This window comes from Lepidochelys olivacea, assembly GCF_965140295.1.
Source record: "Lepidochelys olivacea isolate rLepOli2 genome assembly, chromosome: 13".
Lineage (NCBI taxonomy): Eukaryota > Metazoa > Chordata > Testudines > Cheloniidae > Lepidochelys > Lepidochelys olivacea.
The window spans coordinates 38101730-38121896 of record NC_140423.1 but is presented as its reverse complement, the minus strand read 5'-3'; the positions used below and the strand labels follow the sequence as shown (position 1 = coordinate 38121896).

General features: G+C 65.2%; 2 protein-coding genes across 5 annotated transcripts; both read right to left on the bottom strand.

Moving 5' to 3' along the window:
• Window positions 1–1252: 1252 nt before the first annotated feature.
• IPO4 (importin 4) lies at window positions 1253–13308 on the bottom strand. 2 transcript variants are annotated; one of them, XM_084646335.1, is made up of 31 exons: window positions 13178–13308; window positions 12907–12993; window positions 12693–12772; window positions 12558–12599; window positions 12119–12248; window positions 11678–11857; window positions 11210–11275; window positions 10989–11090; window positions 10651–10734; window positions 8874–9026; window positions 8668–8721; window positions 8212–8321; window positions 7867–7975; window positions 7350–7479; window positions 6884–6997; window positions 6292–6408; window positions 5916–6039; window positions 5722–5833; window positions 5373–5485; window positions 5114–5191; window positions 4953–5010; window positions 4608–4713; window positions 4044–4237; window positions 3730–3783; window positions 3384–3509; window positions 2748–2956; window positions 2388–2520; window positions 2109–2213; window positions 1734–1803; window positions 1466–1597; window positions 1253–1392 (listed from the first exon to the last, which is right to left on the bottom strand). In XM_084646335.1, the coding sequence occupies exons 1-30, from the start codon at window positions 13244–13246 to the stop codon at window positions 1467–1469; spliced, it is 3240 nt and encodes a 1079-aa protein (XP_084502461.1). In that variant the 5' UTR covers window positions 13247–13308; the 3' UTR covers window positions 1253–1392; window position 1466. The 2 variants fall into 2 exon arrangements, 1 of the variants encoding a protein (XP_084502461.1); XR_014713894.1 differs by lacking the exon at window positions 1253–1392 and having other exon boundaries at window positions 1531–1597; window positions 2748–2984.
• A 581-nt stretch (window positions 13309–13889) lies between these two features.
• TM9SF1 (transmembrane 9 superfamily member 1) lies at window positions 13890–19214 on the bottom strand. Of its 3 annotated transcripts, none has more exons than XM_084646118.1 (5): window positions 18979–19214; window positions 17772–18120; window positions 16648–17458; window positions 16073–16346; window positions 13890–15687 (listed from the first exon to the last, which is right to left on the bottom strand). In XM_084646118.1, the coding sequence occupies exons 2-5, from the start codon at window positions 18084–18086 to the stop codon at window positions 15294–15296; spliced, it is 1794 nt and encodes a 597-aa protein (XP_084502244.1). In that variant the 5' UTR covers window positions 18087–18120; window positions 18979–19214; the 3' UTR covers window positions 13890–15293. The 3 variants fall into 3 exon arrangements, with proteins under 3 accessions (XP_084502244.1, XP_084502245.1, XP_084502246.1); XM_084646119.1 differs by lacking the exon at window positions 18979–19214 and adding an exon at window positions 18341–18730; XM_084646120.1 differs by lacking the exon at window positions 18979–19214 and adding an exon at window positions 18380–18730.
• Between the last annotated feature and the right edge of the window lie 953 nt (window positions 19215–20167).

Sequence of the window (20167 nt, the reverse complement as noted above, 5' to 3'; positions counted from 1 at the left end):
CACAGGTGAACTGATTAAGAAACAGGATGGAAACCGCTTCTCGCAAGGTGAAAACACAGGCAGAGCAGACTGCCTCCGAGACAAAACCACCCTCGGAGTGCTAGGCGAAGATACAGCCGAACCACTCACCCTGTGATTCAATTCTCCCCGTGCCATTGGAAGACACAGACCAACACATTAATGCCAAGACTAAAACCCTGCTGTAGATAGCGGGTGAAGAAATACAGGTGGCCTGGAGGACAATGCAACTGAGGCTCACCCCTGCAGTGTGTGTGGGGTGGGGTGGGGGGATGACACAGGAACACTGGTTCACACTTGGAAGTCAACTCTTCCATAGAATAAGTAACAGCTACAGGTGAAATGGGTAACAGGAAGACAGACTTCCATGTGAGATACTGGTTGGTGAAAATCTACAGGCAAACTGAGCAAAGAAATCCCCTCTCGTTTTGGCGGGGGGGGGGGTAAGGGGGTGTCCAACAAGTGAACCGGGGTAACTACAGGATTCAGACTCCCTGCAGCCATGGTGGGTGAAAGAACAGGCAAAGTGGTTGAACAGCCAGACAAAATCCTCCCTCGTGGCAACAGTGAAGCAGCTGAACATGGTCATCCTATGAGTGTGCTGCATGGAAAACCTACAGGTGAACCGGTTAGCGATGCAACTCCCATCAGCAGAGGAAGAATAAATACAGGCAAGCAACGGGATCCAAAAACAACAGGCCAACTGGATAACAATGAGACTAATACTCCCCTTTAGGGCAGCAACAATTACAGGTGAGACTCCTCTCAAATCCATGGTGAAATACACGGGAGGATCCAGTTCAACACCATAACAATGGTGCTAACCACCGACAGAGCCAGATCACAACATGACTTGGTTTCGTCCCACACCAGTGCTGCATAGAGGTGGAAGAAGGATCAAACACCGTAACCGAAGTCCTCCTCCCGCTGGTGACAGGTACAGGCAGAATCCATTCATACCATGTCTCTAATATGCTCTTACATTGGCGGAGGAAATCAAACGAGAGGCAGCTCTGGGGAATGACAGGAGCTACCCCCTCCATGGGGGCAGTGGGTGAAAGTTACAGGCAACTGGTGACCAAACAGTACTCGGATCCCCCCTTCGCAGTGGTGGCAAGTGAGAAGACAGGCGAAGCAGACTCAAGACCACAGACTGAGTCCTCCCCACGACAGTGCTGGATACAGGCAGACACAGTTCAATTATATGCCCCAAAGGGCCCCCCCAGTGATGAGAACAAGCTGGGGGGCCCAGAGTTGACCATTTGGGGGGAAGAACAGGTGGAGTTGGGTCCAGTTGGCCAATGGTGGGAGAACAGGCAGAGGGAGCTTGACTGTCCTCGCCAAGGGTCACTTGACCAAGGAGGGGCCGTGTCCCTGGAGGGGAGAGAAGGTGTGGTGAGAGTCGTTCTTGTCAGGACCCCCCACCTCCTCGTCCCGCCCCACTCACCTCACGCTGAGCTGAGGGCCCCGCGGATCTGGGCGCCGGCGTCGGGGGGCAAGGCCAGCAGGGCCGCCTGGAACTCCGTGGGGCAGCGGTCGGAGAGATGCCGCAGCAACGACAGAAGGGAGACCTGGGCGTCTGGGGGGAGCTGGGGGTTAGATGGGAGAGAGAACCCCCAGACCCGCAGGATCCCCCTCCCCAAGGCAGGGACACCCCTTCTTGCCCAATGGTGGGATCTCCAGCTCCCTCCCTTCGGGACACTCCCCAAACTTACCTGCTGGGAGATGGTCGGTCCCCAGGACGGTGCTGCTGGCCCGCACCACCTCCCCCATCTGCTGCAGCACCTGGGGCGGGGGGGGGGGGGGAACACAGCGGTGAGACCCCGATACCCTCATCCTGTCACCCGCCAGAGAACCCCCCCAGTCACCCCCCACCTGAAGGGGAGACACCCCTCTGCATGGTGTTCTGATCCCCATTGCGGTTCACACCCCCAATCCCCCTTAGTCAAGGGGATTTAACCCTCCCAAATCCTCAGATAAGACACCCAAAAGACCCCCCCCGTTCCTGGAACAGGGGCCCCCCACAGGCGCCATCACCCACTGGAACAGGACCCCCCCAACCTGCCTCCAGGCCTCCCATGGGGCGGTACCTGCTGGGGGGCGTTCTCGTACAGGAAACTGATGCACCGGAAAACAGTTTTATTTTCCTCGAAATCCTCCGTGAGGGGCAGGGAGCGGAGCAGGGCGGGGAACACCTGGGGGGAGACCCCGTTAGAGATCCCCAGCTAGCTGCCGAGCCGGCTGGGGCCAGCGCCCCCTAGAGGAGCAAGGCCCTGCCCCCCCGCAAGCCAGCCGGTGCCACCTAGAGAGGCAAGGCCCAGCGCCCCATTCCCCGCCTCCCGGGGAAGGCCCCCATCACGCCCCCTCACCTGGCTGAGGGGCAGGGCCTGGGGCTGGCTCAGGACCATGCGGGCGACGGCCCCACAGACGTTGTCCCGCACGCGGGCGCTCGACTCCTGGGTGCTGCCCCCCGCCAGCAGGGCCAGGATCTTGGGGTAGTGTCTGGGGGGGGGCAGGTGTTAAGGAAAAGGGGAACAGCAAGGGGGAGATGGGGCCCTTCCTCCAATCCATCCCACAGCCTCTCACCCCCATGTACCCCTGGACCCCAAACAGAGACCCCCAGGTCAGACACCCCCTCCAGACAATCCCCCCTAACTCATCCACCTAGCTGACCCCTAGTAACCCCCATAACCCCCACACGCAGCAGCCCCCGCCATGGGTCAGGATACGGGAGCAGGGCCTCCCCGCCGTGCTCGGCCAGCACTCCCAGTGCGAAAATGCCGTTGCTCCGCACCTCGGGGTCGGGGTCCCGGGCAGCCCGCAGGAAGGCGGGCAGGAGCCGGGGCACGAAGGGGGCCGTGGCCCGGCCCAGCCCCCCCAGTGTCTCCGCCAGCGTCCCCACAGCGAAGGAGCGTTCTGCCACCGAGCAGCTGGGCTTCTGGGGGACAGCGAAGGGGCCCGGATGCCTGGGTTCAGCAGGGGGTGAGTGGGGGGGCCCGCAGCCACCCAGGTTCAGTGGGGTGGCAGGATCCTGCCTGGACCCCTGGGTACCCAGGGGTGGTGGGGGAGAAGGGGGAACCGGCCCGGACGCCTGGGTCCCTGTGGGAAGGGAGAACTGGCCCGGACGCCTGGGTCCCCGGGGAAGGTGGGGCAATGGGAGAAGGGGGAACCGGCCCAGATGCCTGGTCTCTGTGGGAAGGGAGGGGAGAAGGGGGAACCGGCCCGGACGCCTGGGTCCCCAGGGGAGGTGGGGCAATGGGAGAAGGGGGAACCGGCCCAGATGCCTGGTCTCTGTGGGAAGGGAGGGGAGAAGGGGGAACCGGCCCGGACGCCTGGGTCCCCGGGGGGACACACGACATACTCACCATTTTGTTGAGCAGCAGGGGCAGGAAGCCGGCGAAATACGGGGCGAAGGTGTCGCCCCCTGCCGCCGCGGCCAGAGCGGGGATCCCCTCCCCCGCGTACTCCAGCAGCATGGCATCGTACTCCGCCTGAGGGGAGTGGGGGTGAGCCCTGCTGCACCCCACGGCCCCCCAAACCCCTCCGCACTGCGCCTCCCATGGCCCCAGAATCCCCCCCAACCCCTGACCCCATCTCCAAATCCCCCACCCTGCCGCCCCCCCACAGCCTCCATTTTTTCCTCCCCTCCCCCCGATCTCCAGCCCCTCTGCTCCATGCAGCCCCCACAGAGCCCCCCCACCCCCGCGTCACCTGCTCTTCATCCTCCTCATCTTCCTCGTCCAAGCCATCATCCTGGCAGGCTGTCTGGGGGTGGGGGGGGGAAGATGGGAGCTCAGTGCTGGGACCCACAACCCCCCCCCCCCATGTTCCCCCTTCCTGTGTCCCATCCCCCACAAGCCAGCTGGTCCTCCCCCAAATCCCCCGTGTCCCGCCCCGAGCCAGCCAGTCCCTCCTCCCCCGCCCCTCCTCAAGCCCCCCTCGCCCCCCGAGACCCATATGTTCTGCCCCCCTCGGCTGGTCCCCCCACCAAGAGGGGAAAGGCCCCATGTCCCCCCAGCTGGTACCTTCCTCTCCAGCACAGCGCGAAGGGCCCCGCAGAGCTCGGCCAGGCGCCCTGGGCTCCGCAGCGCCTCCTGCTGGCAGGCGGTGAGCACCGCGCCCAGCGCCTCCAGCACCGCCATGGCCACCAGCCGCTCCCGCTCCCGGTGCACGCCCCGCGCCATGGCCGGCAGCGCCAGGCCCAGCAGCCGCTGCAGTGCTGGGGGGGCGGGTAGAGGGGTCAGTGCGGGTCCGCGAGCTTCCCGCACAGTGTCGTCCCCGCCCCAACCCCACGAGCTCCCCCCCGGCCCCACAAGCATCTCTCCCTGGCCCTGGGGCTGCGAGATTCCTGCACGGTGCCCCTCTCCCCTGCTCTGTGAACTCCACCCCGACCCTGGGGCTGCGAGCTTCCCCCAGAGGTGACCCCCCTTCACTCTCCCCCGACCCTGGGTCTGCAAGTTGCCCCTGGTGGTGCACCCACGTTCCCCCCAGCCCAGCAACACCCCCAAAACCCAGGGCTGTGACTTCCCCCCACCCCCCCGATCTTCCCCCCTCCCCGCAGCCTGGTGGGGGTCCCTCCCCCAACTCACCGGCAGCGTGGGGCTCAGAGGGGTCCCGCTCGCAGACCCGATGCAGCGCAATGCAGAACTGGCCCAGGGCTTCGTAGGCGGCTTTCCGGACCCCCAGATGAGGGAACTGGGGGGAAGGGGGCGATTTGGGGGGTCACAGCTCCCTGCACCCCCCACATTACCCCGTTGGCTCCCCACAGAGCACTGCCCAGGATCAGCGAGGAAAGAGTTAACCCTGAGGGGCCCCCCAGCCTGCACCTCCCACCCCCATCCCCTATCGCTAACCCCCTGCCGCCCCCCAAATCCTCCCCTCCCCCAAACTTGCCCAACACCCAGAACTGCCCCCCGCATCTGCCTCCCCACTACCTCCAGCAGCTGGAAGACCTCCGGGACGCAGCTCTCCAGGTGGGGCAGGAAGGCGACGCTGGGACAGACGGACAGACAGGTTAGGGCCCCTGGAGATACAGCCCCCAGACAGACAGACGTGCCAGACCCCCTCCCGCTGCCCCAAGAGCCCCCCCCCATACCTGGCGTTCGCTGCGATCTCCCCCAGGGCGGCACAAGCGTCCTCCTTCTCGTCCACGTAGGCGCTTTCCACGCTCAGTCTGGGGGGGTGGGGTGGCAGGGTCAGATGGGGGGCCCTTCCCCACCCGCTACAGCCCCCTTCTCCTCCCACCCGCCCTCCTTCTCCGCCCCCACCAGTCTCTGCCCCCACCCAGGACTCTCTTCCCACTGCCCGGGGCTCCCCCACCTCAAAGCCGCCCCAGGTTCTGCCCCCCACCATACCCGAACAGCTCTTCCTCCTCCTCGTCGTCCTCCCCGTCCAGATCTTCCTCCCCCTCCACCTCGGCCTCCTCGTCCTCGAACAGCAGGAAGGAGCTGGTGTCCCCGGCGGGGGGCTGGGGGGGGATGGGGGCACGTCATGGTGCGATTGGGGGCATTTCCCCTTCCCCCAACACCCCCTGGTGCCCCCCAGCCTGAGTCCCTTCCCCCAGGCCCCGGCTTGTGGGAGCACTGCTGTCGGGAAGCTCACAGCCTCAAGGTCCCCTCCCCCACCTAGGTCCCGAGGCACGGCGGGGGGGCAGGCTCCCGGCCCCGAGGGGGGGGGGGGGGAGGAGGAACGTCCCGAACTCACCACGAGGCCCTCGGTGGATTTGAGGGAGTAGAGAAGCAGGGTGGTGATCCGGGGCAGGTGGGGGGCCAGGTCGTCCCCCATGGCACAGGAGAGCGCGGCGAAGAGACTGTACCTGGGAGGGAGACGGGGGTCAGGGACTGCGGGTCGGGGGAGGTGGGGGCACCACCCGTGGGGGGCTGGGGGGGGTCACTCACGTGCAACGCCGTAGGTCGGGGTCGTCCTGCCCCTCGGCCAGGCCCAGCCCCAGCTGGCAGCTCTCCTCCGCCAGGGGTCCCACGGCCTCGCTCCCCAGCGCCCGCACCAGGGCCCCCAGCGTCTCTGCGGGGGAGGGGAGCATCAGACACTGCGGCGGGGGGGGGGGGGGGGGAGTCACCCACGGCCTGGCCCTGCAGGGGGCACTGCGCTGGGGGGGGTGGGGGGAGAGGGACTGGTGGGGGGGGGTTAGGGGTCACTCACCCACAGCCTGGCCCTGCAGGGGGCGCTGCGCTGGGGGTGGGGTGGGGGGAGGGTTAGGGACTGGTGGGGTGGCTGGGGAGGTTGGGTTAGGGGGCAGGGTTAGGGGTCACTCACCCACGGCCTGGCACTGCAGGGGGCGTTGCTCCTGGGGGGCGGCGGGGGGCAAGAAGTGGCGAAGCTGCTCCAGGATGTGGGGCAGATACGGCCCCATGGTGCGCTGGGCGGCCGAGGCTGTGACGGATGGACGGACAGACAGACATGGGGTCAGATGGAAACACGGACCTGCCCTCGGGGGAGACACCGAGCGCAGGGGGCTGGGGATGGAGCTGGGGGTGAGGGCTCAAGGGGGGCCAGGACCCGAAGGGGGGCCTGGAAGTCACTGACCAGTGGCCCCTGGGAGTACTGAGTTCGGGGGAGGGGGGTTGTCACTCACCCATGGCACCAGGGGGCCGTGGGGGGGAGCCGAGGGGAGCAGTTCGGGGGGGGGGTGGTCAGTTATCCGTGGCCTCGGGAGCCGTGGTGGGGAGCCGAGGGGGATGGTTCTGGGGAGTCACTCCCCCACGGCGCCAGGCAGCTGTGGGGGGCGGTCACTCCCCCACGGCCCCAGGTGGCTGTGGGGGCGGTTCGGGAGGGGGGGGTCACTCCCCCACGGCGCCAGAGGGCTGTGGGGGGGAAGCCGAGGGGGACGGGTCGGGGGTTCACTCACCGATGGCCCCCAGCGTGCTGATGGCCAGCTCCTTGGGGCGGGGCCCCCCCGGGGAGCGCAGGGTCCCCAGCGTCTGCTCCATCAGCACTGGCAGGAATGGCTCGATCCCGGCCCCTGCGCGAGGGGAGGTTATAGCCCTGCCCGGACGCCTGGGTTCAGGGGGGAGGTTATAGCCCTGCCCGGACGCCTGGGTTCAGGGGGGAGGTTATAGCCCTGCCCGGACGCCTGGGCCGGTGGGGTCCGGATACCGGGGTCCCCCAGCAAGTGGGACGCTGGCTCCTCAGCCGGGGCTCAGGGGCACTGGGGGGTCCCGGGCGCCTGGGTTCTCCAGCAGGCAGGTAGGGGAATGGGGTGGTGCACCCGGACTCCTGGGTTCCCCAGCTGAAGACAGAAGGGGGCGTCCCGGGCGCCTGGTCCCCCAGCCCAGACGGGGAAGGGGCGCTGTCCCGGACGCCGGGGTTCTCACCAAGGCTCTCCACGAAGTTCTCCAGGGCGTAGTAGGCTTTGGCCAGGTGGCCCCCCCGCACCGGCTCCACCCCCCCCAGGTAGGACAGCAGCAGCGGCAGAACCTCCCCCGCGTAGGCCGCGATGTCGGGCTGGGGGGGGGGGGTCGGTGAGAGTCAGCCAGAGCCCCCCCCATCACACCGTGTCCACCCCTCCTTACCCCACCCCCTCCCATCCATCCAGCCCCTCCCAGCGCCCCATGACTCCCCAGTCATGCCTCTTTACCCCGCCCCCCTTGATTTCCCTGTAACCCCCTGCAGTGCCCCCTCCTCACCCCAGCCCCCCCATCACCCCAGCCCTAGCCTCCCAATCTCCCCAATAACCCTGTGACCCCAGGGTACCCCTCCTCGCCCCAGCCCCCCAATCTCCCCAATAACCCTGTGACCCCAGGGTACCCCTCCTCGCCCCAGCCCCCCCCTTCGCCCCTTGACCCCTCACTCCGCACAGACCCCCCCACTCCCACTCCTAGCCCCCCCGACCTGCAGGTTCTCCGAGAACTGCCCCAGGGCGAAGAGGGCTGCACTCCGCACCACTAGGCTCTCGTCGGCCAGCGCCCGGCAAATCACCCCCAGCAGGGACTGTAGGTGCCTGGAGGGGCAGAAGGGGTCAGTCAGGGGGCCCCCAAAACAAGCCTCCCTCCCCCGATTGCAATGGGCTCTGGCGAGCACATGTCCTATGCCCCGTAGTGCCACCGGTGAGGATTCCCCTGGGGGACAGGACAACGCTGTGCACCCAGCCCCCTGCTGCTGCTGAGTCCAGGGGTCCACAGAGCAGAAATGGGGCCCCCCAGCAGCGTGTGTCCGTCCCCTATGACCCTCGCCTACCTCATGCGGATGTGATCCCCGCAGCCCTCGGCCAGCACCGCCAGCACCATGAGCCCGGCCTTGCGCTCGTAGGGCCGGGGGCTCTGCAGGGCCGGCTCCAGGTGCGGCATCTGGGGGTGGACAGAAGAGGTTGTTACCTGCCCCCCCCCCCGCAACAAGCCACAGGCCCTGCCCCACTCCAATGGCCCCGCCCCCTGCCCCAGTCTCACCCCTCCAGCCAGCCATAGGTCCCGTCCCAACCCCCATGGCTCTGCCCCCAGCTAGCTCAACCCCTGCCCCGCCCCGAGCCAGCCTGCCCCAGCCCCCATTCCAGCCCCACCCCCAGCTGGTCCACTCCTGCCATGTCACTGGCCCACCCCACAACCAGCCACAGACTCCGCCCCCAGCCCATCAGCCCCACCCTCCCCTTGCCCTCTAGCCAGCCACAGGCTCCAGCTCCCCACCCCCCCCACTCACCAGCTGGGGGAAGAGTTTTTCAGGAGGCAGGTGCAGGGCCAGCATGTCGATCACCTGGGGGAGAAATGGAGGTGACGGTGGGGGGGTGATGGCTCTGGATTCCCCCCCGCACACACACCAGCCAGGGGTCCCCTCCCCCCCGGGCTCCTCAACCCACCCCCAGCGCGTTGTAAGGCCGGGTGGGGGGGGGCACTTGGGGGTCTCACCTGGGCAGCCACGTGTTTGGGGGTCTGGGCCTCATCCCCCTCGTCCTCACTCTCCTGGTCCTCGGCATCCAGCTGCCCCAGGGGGGGCTCCGCACTCAGGATGGGAAACAGGGCGTCCAGCACGGGGGGCAGCAGCCGCTGCTTCAGCATGGCCTGGGGGGGCAGAACCTGAGCCCCGAGCCCCACCCCCCAATCCCAACCCCCCCCCCGATCCTCTGGCCCGCCCACAAGCCCTGCCCCAGCCCCCGAACCACTGGCCTGCCCCCCCGATCCCTAATCCCCTAGCCTGCCCTCCACATACTGAGCCCTGATCCCCCGTCTGCCCCGTCTCCCAACCCCCCAGATTTCCCCCCACCGTGCCCCCCCAAGCCCTGAACCCCACCCCAACCCCCCAATCTCCCACCTGCTTCCTACATCCTGAGCTCTGATCACCTGGCTGTCCCCCGATCCCTGACCCCAGCCCCCCAATCCCAATCCCCCGATCTACCCCCACACCCTGAGCCCTACCCCAGCCCCCCAAGCCCCTGGCTGTGTGATAAATGAAAGGGGGGGCGGGGGTAGCTCCCTTTTATGGACCCCCAGCCAGGCAGTTAGCTACAAACCCCCTGTTAGTAGCTGTTCTCTTCTTGCTTTACCTGTAAAGGGTTAACAAGCCCACAGGTAAAGGGGAGCGAGTGGGCACCTGACCAAAGAGCCAACTGGGGAGGGCGGGGGGCGAGAATTTTTTAAAATTGGGAAAAATGTCCCTCTTTGCCTGTCTGTTCTCCGGAGAGGTGACACAGGGCCGCAGGGCTGTAAGAAGCTGTAAACCAGGCCCGAAAAGCCAGCAGCTCAGACCTGGAACCAACACACCCGAACCCGAGAGGTCGGCTGGGGAGACGCCAGTCGGGTCGTTCCTTGTGGACGCCTCCCGGCTAACCCGGGTGCTTTTGATTTGCTGGGAACCGTTAAGCTGGACCCCAACAAAACCAGTCTTGACGCTTGGGGATTGCCTTGGCTCTTTTTCAATCGAGCAAGAGCCGAAGTTGCTGATGTATTTTCTCCCGTTCTGTTTTTGATACAATGTCCGGGATCGGATTTCTGTCCCCTACGCTGCTTAATTAGCAAGTGGCAACAGCTGATTGCTGGTGTTTTTCTTTCTCAGCTCTTCCCCAGAGTGGGGGTGAAAGAGCTTGAGGGTGCCCCACAGAGAGGAATTCCCAAGTGCGCCCTCCTCGGTTCTCGGGGGGGCGGGGGCGTTTTGCACTGGGGTAGTGGCCGCATCTACCCATCCAAGCTCAGAGAGAAGTTGGGACCTTGGGAGTTTAATACCCGCCTGGAGTGGCCAGGATTAAATTTTTAGAATCCTTGGGGGCCCCCACCTTCCGCACTCGAAGTGCCAGAGTGGAGAACCAGCCTAGACGCCCCCAAATCCCAACCCCCCCGGCTAGCCCACTGAACTCCAAGCCCCGAGCCTGCACCCCTGAACCCCTGATCCTGCAGCCTGCGCCCCACACCCCAACTACCCAAACCCCAATCTGCCAGCCCGCCCTCAAACCTCCATCCTTCAGTCTGCCCCACAAACCCCGGCCCACCCCCAATCTCAATCCGCCAACCACCTTCCCCCCCCCCAGCTCCATCCCTTGCTCCACCCCAAACCCTGCACTCTCCCAGCTGCCCCCTGAATCCCGATCCCTGCCCTCCCCACCCCTATCCCCCCACGCCAGCCTCGTTCCTCCCAGCCAGCCAGCGCCCCCTGAACCCCAATCCTCATCCCCCTGAGCCCCCAGGGCCCTACCTTGCCCCGCAGTTTGATGAGGAAGCTGAGGGTGGAAAGTGCCTTCACCCGCAACACATCCCCCAGCACTCGGTTCGACGCCACCTGGGGAGAGAAGCAACCGTCGGCACTGCCCGGACGCCTGGGGGAATGGGGCTCATGGAGTTGCCCGGATGCCTGGGTTCCCCCACCGAGTAGAGGAGGCTCATGGCTGTTCGGACGCCTGAGTTCCCCAGCAGGGATCTCTGTAACCCCGGGAAGTTGCAAGGGGGAATGTTGGGGATCAGGGAGTTACCCACATGCCTGGGTCCCCCCGCGGAGGGGAAGGGGCTTGCGGCCGCCTGGGTCCCCCGACTCACCTCCAGGCAGAAGCCGACAACGTCGGAGAGGTGCTGGACGATGACGGAGACCTCGCTCTCCATCAGCTCATCAAAGACCTCCATGGCCTCGCTGGCGTGCACCTGGGGGGGCCGGACACGCACTGGTCAGGGAGCCTCGACACATTTTGACACCTCAGACAACCCCCCAGCCCCTCCCCCACGCCAGTGCCCCCCAATGACCCTTCATTCCCCCCTCTCACCTCGTTAATGGAAATCAGCTGCCTGACGGCTGAGATAATCTTCGGGACCAGGGAGTGCATGAGATTCTGGGGGGCAGAGACAGAGACAAGATGAGGGGGGACCCCCAAGATACCGGGGGCAGGAGAAGGGAATGGCTGGGGGAGCCGGGGGATAGGGACTCGGGATCAGTGGGTTCTAGGGAACACGGTACGGTGGGGGACAGACAGGAGGCCCAGGGGGTTCCGGTGCATAGGGGGCTCAGTGGGGGACTTGTGAGGGGCTCAGGGGGGTCGGTGAGTTCTGGGGTATGTGGAGTCAGTGAGGGGCTCGGGGCGCATGGGGAAGGCAGGGGTGGGCGGGGGCTCAGGGAAGATGTGAGGAAGGCAGAGGTAAGTGGGGGGCTCAGGACACACTGGGGTGCACGGGGAAGGTGGGGTGCTCAGGGGGATGGGTGGGGCCAGGCTGGGGCTCAGGGGGCCGGGGCTCACCAGGTGGTCGGCGCCCAGCCCGGCGGCCATGGCTGCCAGCCCCCGCAGGCAGTAGTAGAGCGCCCCCGGCTGGCCGTGCTGGCCCAGGGCACTGTGGAAGAGACGCAGCAGGGCAGAATAGTGGGGGGCGAAGGCCTCGGGGTCCGACTCCAGCGCCGAGCTCAGCACCAGCAGCGAGATCTGCGGAAGGGGGGAGGGACTCCATGGATCACAGCCCCCCACCCCCTCTGAGCCCCAAAATCACAGCCCCCCCACCTATCCCTGCCCCCCTTCCCCCCCAATCACAGTCCCCAGCCCAACCCCCACCAACCAGTCCCCTGACGCCCCCCCTCCACCCTCAATCCCCAACTGGCCTCCCACAGATCAGAGCCCCACGACCGACCGGGTTTGAGAGACAGCCTGACCCTGCCGCCCCCAACCAGACCCCCTGTTCCCCCCTACCTGGCGGAGGTGTGGGTCAGGGCCGCGCACCCCCTGCTGGATGAGCTGCAGGAGCTGGGGCCAGCGCTCCAGCCCCTGGTGCCGCAGGAGCAGCGCAGCCAGCTGGGCCAGGGCCACCGAAACCTGGTGCCTGGGGGGAAAGACATGGGTGGGGGCACAGCGGGTGGGTGTGGGGGATAGAGGGGGGACCCGGGAGGGGGTTGGGGGGGACCCACACCGTTTGGAATTGCAGGAGGAGCAGGGGGGCTCTGGGGATGGGGTAGTGGGAGCTAGGGGGCTGCAGGAGTGGGAGGGATGGGGGTCCAGGGGCTGCAGGGACCGGGGCGGGAGAGCAGGAGACGCCTCCGCAAATCTTCCATTTCCTGCTGTAGGGGAAGGGGGCTGCGGAGGGGGTTATGGGGCAGCCGGGGGGAGGGAGAATGTCCCCCCCAACACTCACTCTGCTTCCTGCTGCAGGGCTCCCAGCACCAAGCTCTTCAGCCTGAGAAAGAGAGACGGGGGGGGGGGTCAGGCAGGGTGAACCCCAGCCCCCCAGACGACAGGGAGGGGGGACCCCTCGCACCCCAGCACCCACCTGTCCTGCTCCTCGGGGTTCAGCTTCCGCCAGTGCTTGGTGAGACGCAGGCGAAGGAGCACAGCTGCCAGCTGCCGGATCTGGGGGGGCAGAGAAGGGGGGGGCTCAGCCAGGGGATGGGACCCCTGGGGGGGAGATGGGGGATCCCCTGGGGGGACAGACAAGGAGATGGGAGATCCACGGGGGATCCCCTGTGGGGAAGGGGGTCACTCACCTGGGGGTCCGGGGCCCCTGCCAGCAGCTGGCAGAGCTGGGGGAGCACCTCGGGGTGTCTGAAGGCCTCACGCAGCTGGGCCGTGGCCTGCAGGGGGGAGCAGAGATTGTCACAGAGGGGCCCAGATCCCCTGCCCCCCACCCCAGCGCCCCCCAGCCCTCCCTTCCCAAGTACCCCCCTCCCCACAGTGAGGCCAGCTCCCCCCAGCGCCTCCTTCCCCACCCCGTCCGAGCCCCTCAGCCCCGGACTCCTGGGTTCTCCCCCCACCTACCTGCTGGATCAAGGCGTTGTCCGGCTGCAGCAGGTCGGACAGGACCCGGCCCAGCCCGCCGGGCTCCATGGGGGGAGAGGGGTCCTGCAATGGGGGTGCTCAGGCCGGGGGGAGGGGGCCCTGCAATGGGGGGGGGCCTCAGGCCGGGGGGGAGGGGGCCCTGCAATGGGGGGGGGCTCAGGCCGGGGGGGCCGCAGCAGGGAGCAGGGCCCTGCAATGGGGGGGGGGCTCAGGCCGGGGGGAGGGGGCCCTGCAATGGGGGGGGGCTCAGGCCGGGGGGGCCGCAGCAGGGAGCAGGGCCCTGCAATGGGGGGGGGGCTCAGGCCGGGGGGAGGGGGCCCTGCAATGGGGGGGGGCTCAGGCCGGGGGGGCCGCAGCAGGGAGCAGGGCCCTGCAATGGGGGGGGGGGAGACTCAGGTCGGGTAGGAGGGGCCTGGGCTCAGCAGCCAGCGAGTCCCGCACAGCAGCACGTGTGGGGGGGGGAGCAGACGAGTCCCAGCTTCCGGGAGATAGAGCGGCCCCAGGCCCCGCCCCTCGTGCCCCGCCCCTCCGTGGCCCAGGAGGACTCGTGCAGCCAGAGGAAAGGCCAGGGGTTAACCCCTTCCGCGCCGCACAGCTGAGAGTTGGACACCTGGGTTCTCTCCCTAGCTCTAAGAGAGGAGTGGGGTCGGGGAGCCAGGACTCCCGGGTTCTATAGACACCCCCACACTAATTTTTATTAATAAACTTTATTCCGAGATCCATAAAAAGAAAGAGTCAGAACCAACCAAATCAAATACAAATAAAATAATCAACTGCCCCAGCCCCCCCCCCATATACAGCAATAGCACTATCGGTGTCTGCACGCAGCCAGCAATGGGGGGGGGGGGGGTTGTGGGGTATAGCCCCCTCCCGACTGAGGTCTCTGGGATACTCTGCCAGCCCTACATGGGATCTGCTCTCCACTAGATCCTGCCCCCCCGTGATCCATGCCATCACAAGGGGATCTTACCAGGCAATCCTGCTTGCTGGGGGGGATCTACTGCCAGCCCCACATGGGAGCCAGTTGATCTGGGGAAGCCCCCAGCGATCCAGCCAATTGCCCATGGGGTTATCTACTCCTCCCCATCAGGGATCTTATCATAGGATCTGCTCCCAGCCCCACAAGGAATCTGGCCTCCCTCTGCTTGCAACCTACCAGGGGATCCAGTTACCTGTGGGGGACCCAATCAGGTATGGGGGCCCATCCCCAAGAGGGGACTCAGCTGGCTGCAGGGGATCCACTTCCATAATGGATCCACTCTCAACCCCATGGGGATCCAGCAGATCCACCAGGGATCCACAATCTGCCCCATCCACATGCAGGGATCTCACATGGGGATCCACTCCCAGCCCCAAACAGGATCTACCTGTGCCTCCCCCTTTGGGAGGGATCCACTTTCAAGCTTTAGCCCCCAAGGGAATCTCATGGGGATCCAGGGAACTGGACACCTGCCCTCTTCCCCCAAGTCAGTCCATTCCCATCACCTGATTGGCCAGTCATCCTGACCAATAGGAGTGGAGTAGCTGGTCCCCCATCACAAGCGAACTGGCCAACAGTCCCAGCCAATGGGAGTGAACCAGTCAGTCGGCTGGTCATCCTACCCAATTAAAGGCAATGATGGATGTGGGACAATCTTTAATGGTGTCCTGTGACTGGCCAGACATCTCAGCCAATAGGAGGGTAAGATCCTTAATGGTCCCAGTCAATGGAGGGGCGCTTTTTAGGGTCGCCATCTTTTGTCATGCCGGCCGATTGGCTGAACATCTTGGTCAATGGGAGGGGAGCTCTGTAGCAGTCCCATCCAACGGAAGGGGAGCTCTTTGGAGGATCCATAGCCGCTGACTAGCTGGACATTACAGCCAATGGGAGAAGAGATCCTTAGGGGATCCATACTTGCTGATTGGCTGGACATTACAGTCAATGAGAGAAGAGATCTTTAAGAGAGCCATCTCTAACCACCAGCTGGCCAAGCGTCATGGCCAATGGGAAAGGAACTCCATAGAAGCCCCAGCTTATGAGACAGATCTTTAAGGGAAGTAAATTTGACCGTCCCCACCAGTTGGCCAGCCACCACAGCCAACTGGAGAGGGTCCCTCAATCCATCTTGAGGTTGACGTAGATGTAGCGGATAAACTTGAGTGAGGCGAAGAAGGAGACGGTGCCCAACATGAGGAAGAAGACGTAGCCTGTGAGGAGGGAGTAGCCGAAGAACTCCACGGTCTGCACCGTGCCCGACATGTTGGAGCGGCGTGAGTAGTAGAAGACAGAGTAGAGGAAGATGAAGACACCGGTGGAGCCGGCACTGAGCACCGAGCGCCACCACCAGCGGTAGTCCTCGCCCGAGAGCTGGAAGTAGGTGAGGGCGATGGAGATGCAGGCGCCCACGCTCAGCAAGATGGCGAAGACGAAGAAGAGGATGCCGTAGAGGGTGTACTGCTCCCGGCCCCACACCGTGGCGAAGATGTAGTAGAGCTCCACAGAGATGGCACTGGAGGATAAGAGAGAGACCGGGTCAGCTGCGGGGCAGAGGTGGGATCCCACTGTTTGGGGGATGAAATAGGCCGTCCGGAGAGGCGAAGGGGTGTGATGGGCTCATGCCAAGGAGATGATGTCATCCAGTGCCCAGAAGACAGAAAGTGGGAAGGGCGACACAGGAAGTGGCGTACTCGGGAGAAAGCGACATGACTGTCTAGGTAAGAGTAAGCGGGAAAACGAAGGTGCCAACCTGTGAGGTGGGAAGTGGCAGGGAGGGGTGAGACAGGAAGCAGTGGCATCTCCTATGGAGAGCATGGCAGACAGGAAGTGGAGGGGGTGCTCACTGGGAGGGGAGGAAGTGAGGTGGCAGGCGCACAGAAAGCAGGAGTGGGGCTCACCTGAAGGGCAGGAAGCCCCCGATGGTCATGTGCACCAGTGTGGCCTTGTACCAGGGCTGTGGTGGGATCTCGCGGGCGATGTTCTTGGTGCGGCAGGGTGCGTCGAAGGGGCCAGCCCGGTTCTTGCCGAAGATGCCCCCGATAACGGTGAGGGGGAAGCCCACCAGCAGCCAGACCGTCAGCAGCAGCAGGATGGTGGTGGCCGGAAGGGCCTGTGTCGAGCCATTGGCCCAGTGCACCGAGTTCACCACGCTCCACGTCACGAAGAAGGGGGCTGGGAGGACAGGGGGCAGGTCAGGGGGACCAAAGAGACCCAGACCACCTCCCCAAGGGATCAGAGAGACTCCCCTGGAGACCAGAGAGACACTCTGCTTCCCACTGGAATCACAGAAGCGCAACCTACCACCCCTAGGAGGCCATGGAGATCCTACATTTTGCCCTCGTGGGAGGGGCCAAAGGCACTATGAAGCAACAGAGGGGACCACCCAGACCCACCCAGTGCACCCAAATCGCCTCCCCTGGGCAAGAGGAACCCCGGGGAACCTGGGCAGAGATGGGGGACTCCAGGGCCTCACCAGAGAAGAGGCTGGTGGTCAGCATGATGTTCCAGACCCAGCGCTCGCCCCCGACTTGCCGGTAGAAGTTGCTGGAGATGTAGCCGGAGATGCAGCAGGTCAGGGCGTAGAGCAGGATGGCGGCGGAGTTGATGGCGCCATGCCGGTGGACGTTGAACATGCCCAGCAGGGCCATGGCAATGATGCCAGTGCCCAGCGCCAGGAACTGGCTGCCTACGCCCAGGATGGCGCAGAGGAGGCTGCGGCAGGGAGGGAAGCGGAAGACGTCGGTGTGGATGATCTTCCAGCCGTTGTCCCCCTGGTCAAAGTCGTCCCCGGAGGAGGAGGAGGAAGCTTCTTCATCCAGGTTGTACCGGGCCAGATCATTCTTTAGCACCCGCATGAGGATGACCACCACGAAGCCCACCAGAAGAAAGACCAGCACCATGGAGTTGATGATGGAGAGCCAGTGGATCTCCAGGGTGTGGGGGAAGAAGCCCCCGTCATCTCCTCGGCCCCGCCGCTCCCCCCGCCGCTCCGAAGCCGTCTCAGACCAGCGGACACTGTAGGTGTGGGTCAGGGAGAGGGGCCCGGGCCCGCGGACGTCGTCCAGGCTGTGCGGCTTGACATCTCGCACGCTGACGTTAGCGTAGATGATACGGTTGCCGTTCCACTCCAGATGGAAGTCCAAGTGGGTCCACAGCCCGATCTTGTGGCTGTGGGGCAGAAAGCCGCTCTCCTCCATGTACCCCACAAAACCTCGCAGCGGGATGTCATCCACCACAAACTCAAAGTAGTACAGCTCTTCAATGGCCTGTCGGAGGCGCTCCACCTACCAGGAAACAGACAGGAGTAGGACCCAGGAGTCCTGGTGCCCAGCTCCTCCTGGTCTATCCCACTAGAACCCACTCCCCTCTCAGAGCTAGGACAGAACCCAGGAGTCCTGGCTCCCAGCCCTCACCCACTAGCTCCTGCTCCCATCCAGAGCTGGGTACAGAACCAGTAGTCCTGATTCCTGATCTGAGCTCCCATGCTCTGTTCCTGGGACAGAACCTAGGCAGTCCCAGTTCCTGCTGTAAACTCATTGGCCCATGCTCACATTCCTCGACCCAGGGATGGAACCCAGGCATCCGGGCCCAGTCTACCTGATCCAGCGTGAGCGTCTTCACGCACAGGACTGTCTTCTCCACGCTCTCCCGAAAGCGGATCTGGTACATGGACTCGGCCATGCGGTCCCCATCCAGGACCTCCCCGAGGCTCAGGCTCTTGTGCTGGATCTTTTCCGGAGAGCACACGGGCAGCTGGTAGTAGTGGTAGGTCTCCTGGGGGTTGTGGTATGGCCCCACCTTGTTGACGTAGAGCACAACGGGATCCCCAGGCTGGTAGCGGGTCTCGGAGGAGCCCGGGAGCGGCCAGGAAGCCAGCAGGAGGAGCAGCAGCCAAGGCTGGTGGGGCGCCATGGGGTGGGCGGTCAAGGGGGAGATGGGGTGGGGTCTGGAGAAGGAAGGCAGGAGACAAGGGACAAGAGGCAGTGAAGCCAGGTCCTCAGGACACCTGGGTTCTCTCCCACCTGGGGTGGTCAGCACCCAATGACAGAGCCCCCCAGCCGCCCCTGCGGTGCTCTAGCCATTGGATATCCCTGGATCACGCCAACCCATGCTCCTGGGACCCCTGCCCCGCACGCACGCCCTGATGCCAGGCTTGACATACTCACGATGCCCACAAGCCGGACCCGAAATTGGCGCGTACGTGCCTGGCAAACGAGCCTAGACGAAGGGCCGGGGATTTGCTTCTCTGACCCGCCTCGTGCCGGTGGTGACAGACTGGCAAGGCGCCCGCGGTGCCAGCTGGGGGCGGCCGTTGGCCCGAACGCCCTCGTGGTGCCCACACTGGTGGGGCCAGAGCTCCTGAGAGCCCCGAGGGCCCCGGGCGCGACGAAGCGGGTTTTTCCGACTATTTTGTGTGCAGAGAGCACGTGCCTCAGTTTCCCTGGATCTCTGGAGCCTTCCGCACAGATGCCTGCCCCTCCCCCTCGTGCTTCGTGCAGCACGTCGGGGAAACTGAGGCACGCACACTACACATGGAAAACAACCTGCCCCAGCACACGGGGACCAGCGTCCTCGCCCCCCACCCCGCCACGGCTCCCCCCCCCGGGGTCCTCGCCCCCCCCCACCCCGCCACGGCTCCCCCCCCGGGGTCCTCGCCCCCCCCCACCCCGCCACGGCTCCCCCCCCCGGGGTCCTCGCCCCCCCCCACCCCGCCACGGCTCCCCCCCCCGGGGTCCTCGCCCCCCCCACTGAATCACCCCCCCGACCCGCCGCCCGCCTGGGGTCCTCACGCCCCCCCACTGACCCGCCCCCGCTGACGCTGCTGCGTGGAAGGTCCCGTGGCCCCTCGCCCGGCAGCGGGTGTCCCTAGCAGCCGGCAAGCAGCCAGGCAACTGCACCCAGCCGGGGGCCTCGCGGCTCTAGAACATGCTCCTGGCGCCTGATCCTTGGGTCCACCCCACCCCATTCCCTGCCGCTGGCCGCCACCCAGGCCGGCTCCCCCAGGTCCCCACCAACGGGAAGCGCGGCCCCCACCGCCGGGGTCCCTCCCTGGGCGGAGCCAGGGACCAAAACGCGTCGAGGTCCTTCAGGCGATCGCCAGGGCAGCACCAGCCACGTCCGTCCCCTACTTCCGCCCTCAGCGCCCCCAACGGGCTTCGTGCCCTCAACGTGACGCACTTCCAGCGCCTGAGGGGGCCCCGCCCCGCCGTCGGACAGTCTCTTAAAGGGCCAGGAAGCTGTTTCCCGGAGGGTCAATGTTAGGGTGTGCGGGGCAACAAATGGGGAGGGGGCAGCTGGTCTCCCCCAAATAAGGGTCCTCCACAGACCCCATTATCCCAAGGCCTCCCACAAATTAAGAGCCCCAAATTCCACAATGGCTGCAATATAACCCCCCAATTTCTCAGGGACCCCCCAAATTCCAATGGCCCTCCAAAGCACCCAGTTTCTCAGTGTCCCTCAAGTTGATCCCCATGACCCACAAATTAAGAGACCCCAAACCCCCACTGCCCCCAAATACCACAGTGACCCCCATATAAAGACCCCCAATTTCTCAGTGCTTCCCCAAATTGAGACCCCCATTTATGAGCCTTCAGATGCCCCATTACCTCGTCAATTTAAGACCCCCCCAAATTCCTTAGTGGCCTTCCACTGCCTCAGTGGTTCCCCCAAAATGAGGGTCTTTTGTGACCCCTCAAATAAGTCCCCCAATGCTCCACCTTTCCCCATGATCCCCAAACAAAGCCCCATTGCCCCCTACAAAAAAGACCTCCGTAGTGTCCCCCAAATCCCAGTATCCCCCAAATGCTGAGGGCCCCCCCAATGCCACTGTGCCCGCTCCCAGTGTGGACCCTGCCCCCCTGGTAGCCCCGGTAACAGGGATCGGCCAATGGGGGCTGGTGGAATGCTGGGGCGACATTGGCGGAACCGTGGAGTCGGGGGGCGATTCTGGTCACCGGGTTGGGGGACCGAGCAAAGCAGGTGAGGGGGGTCAG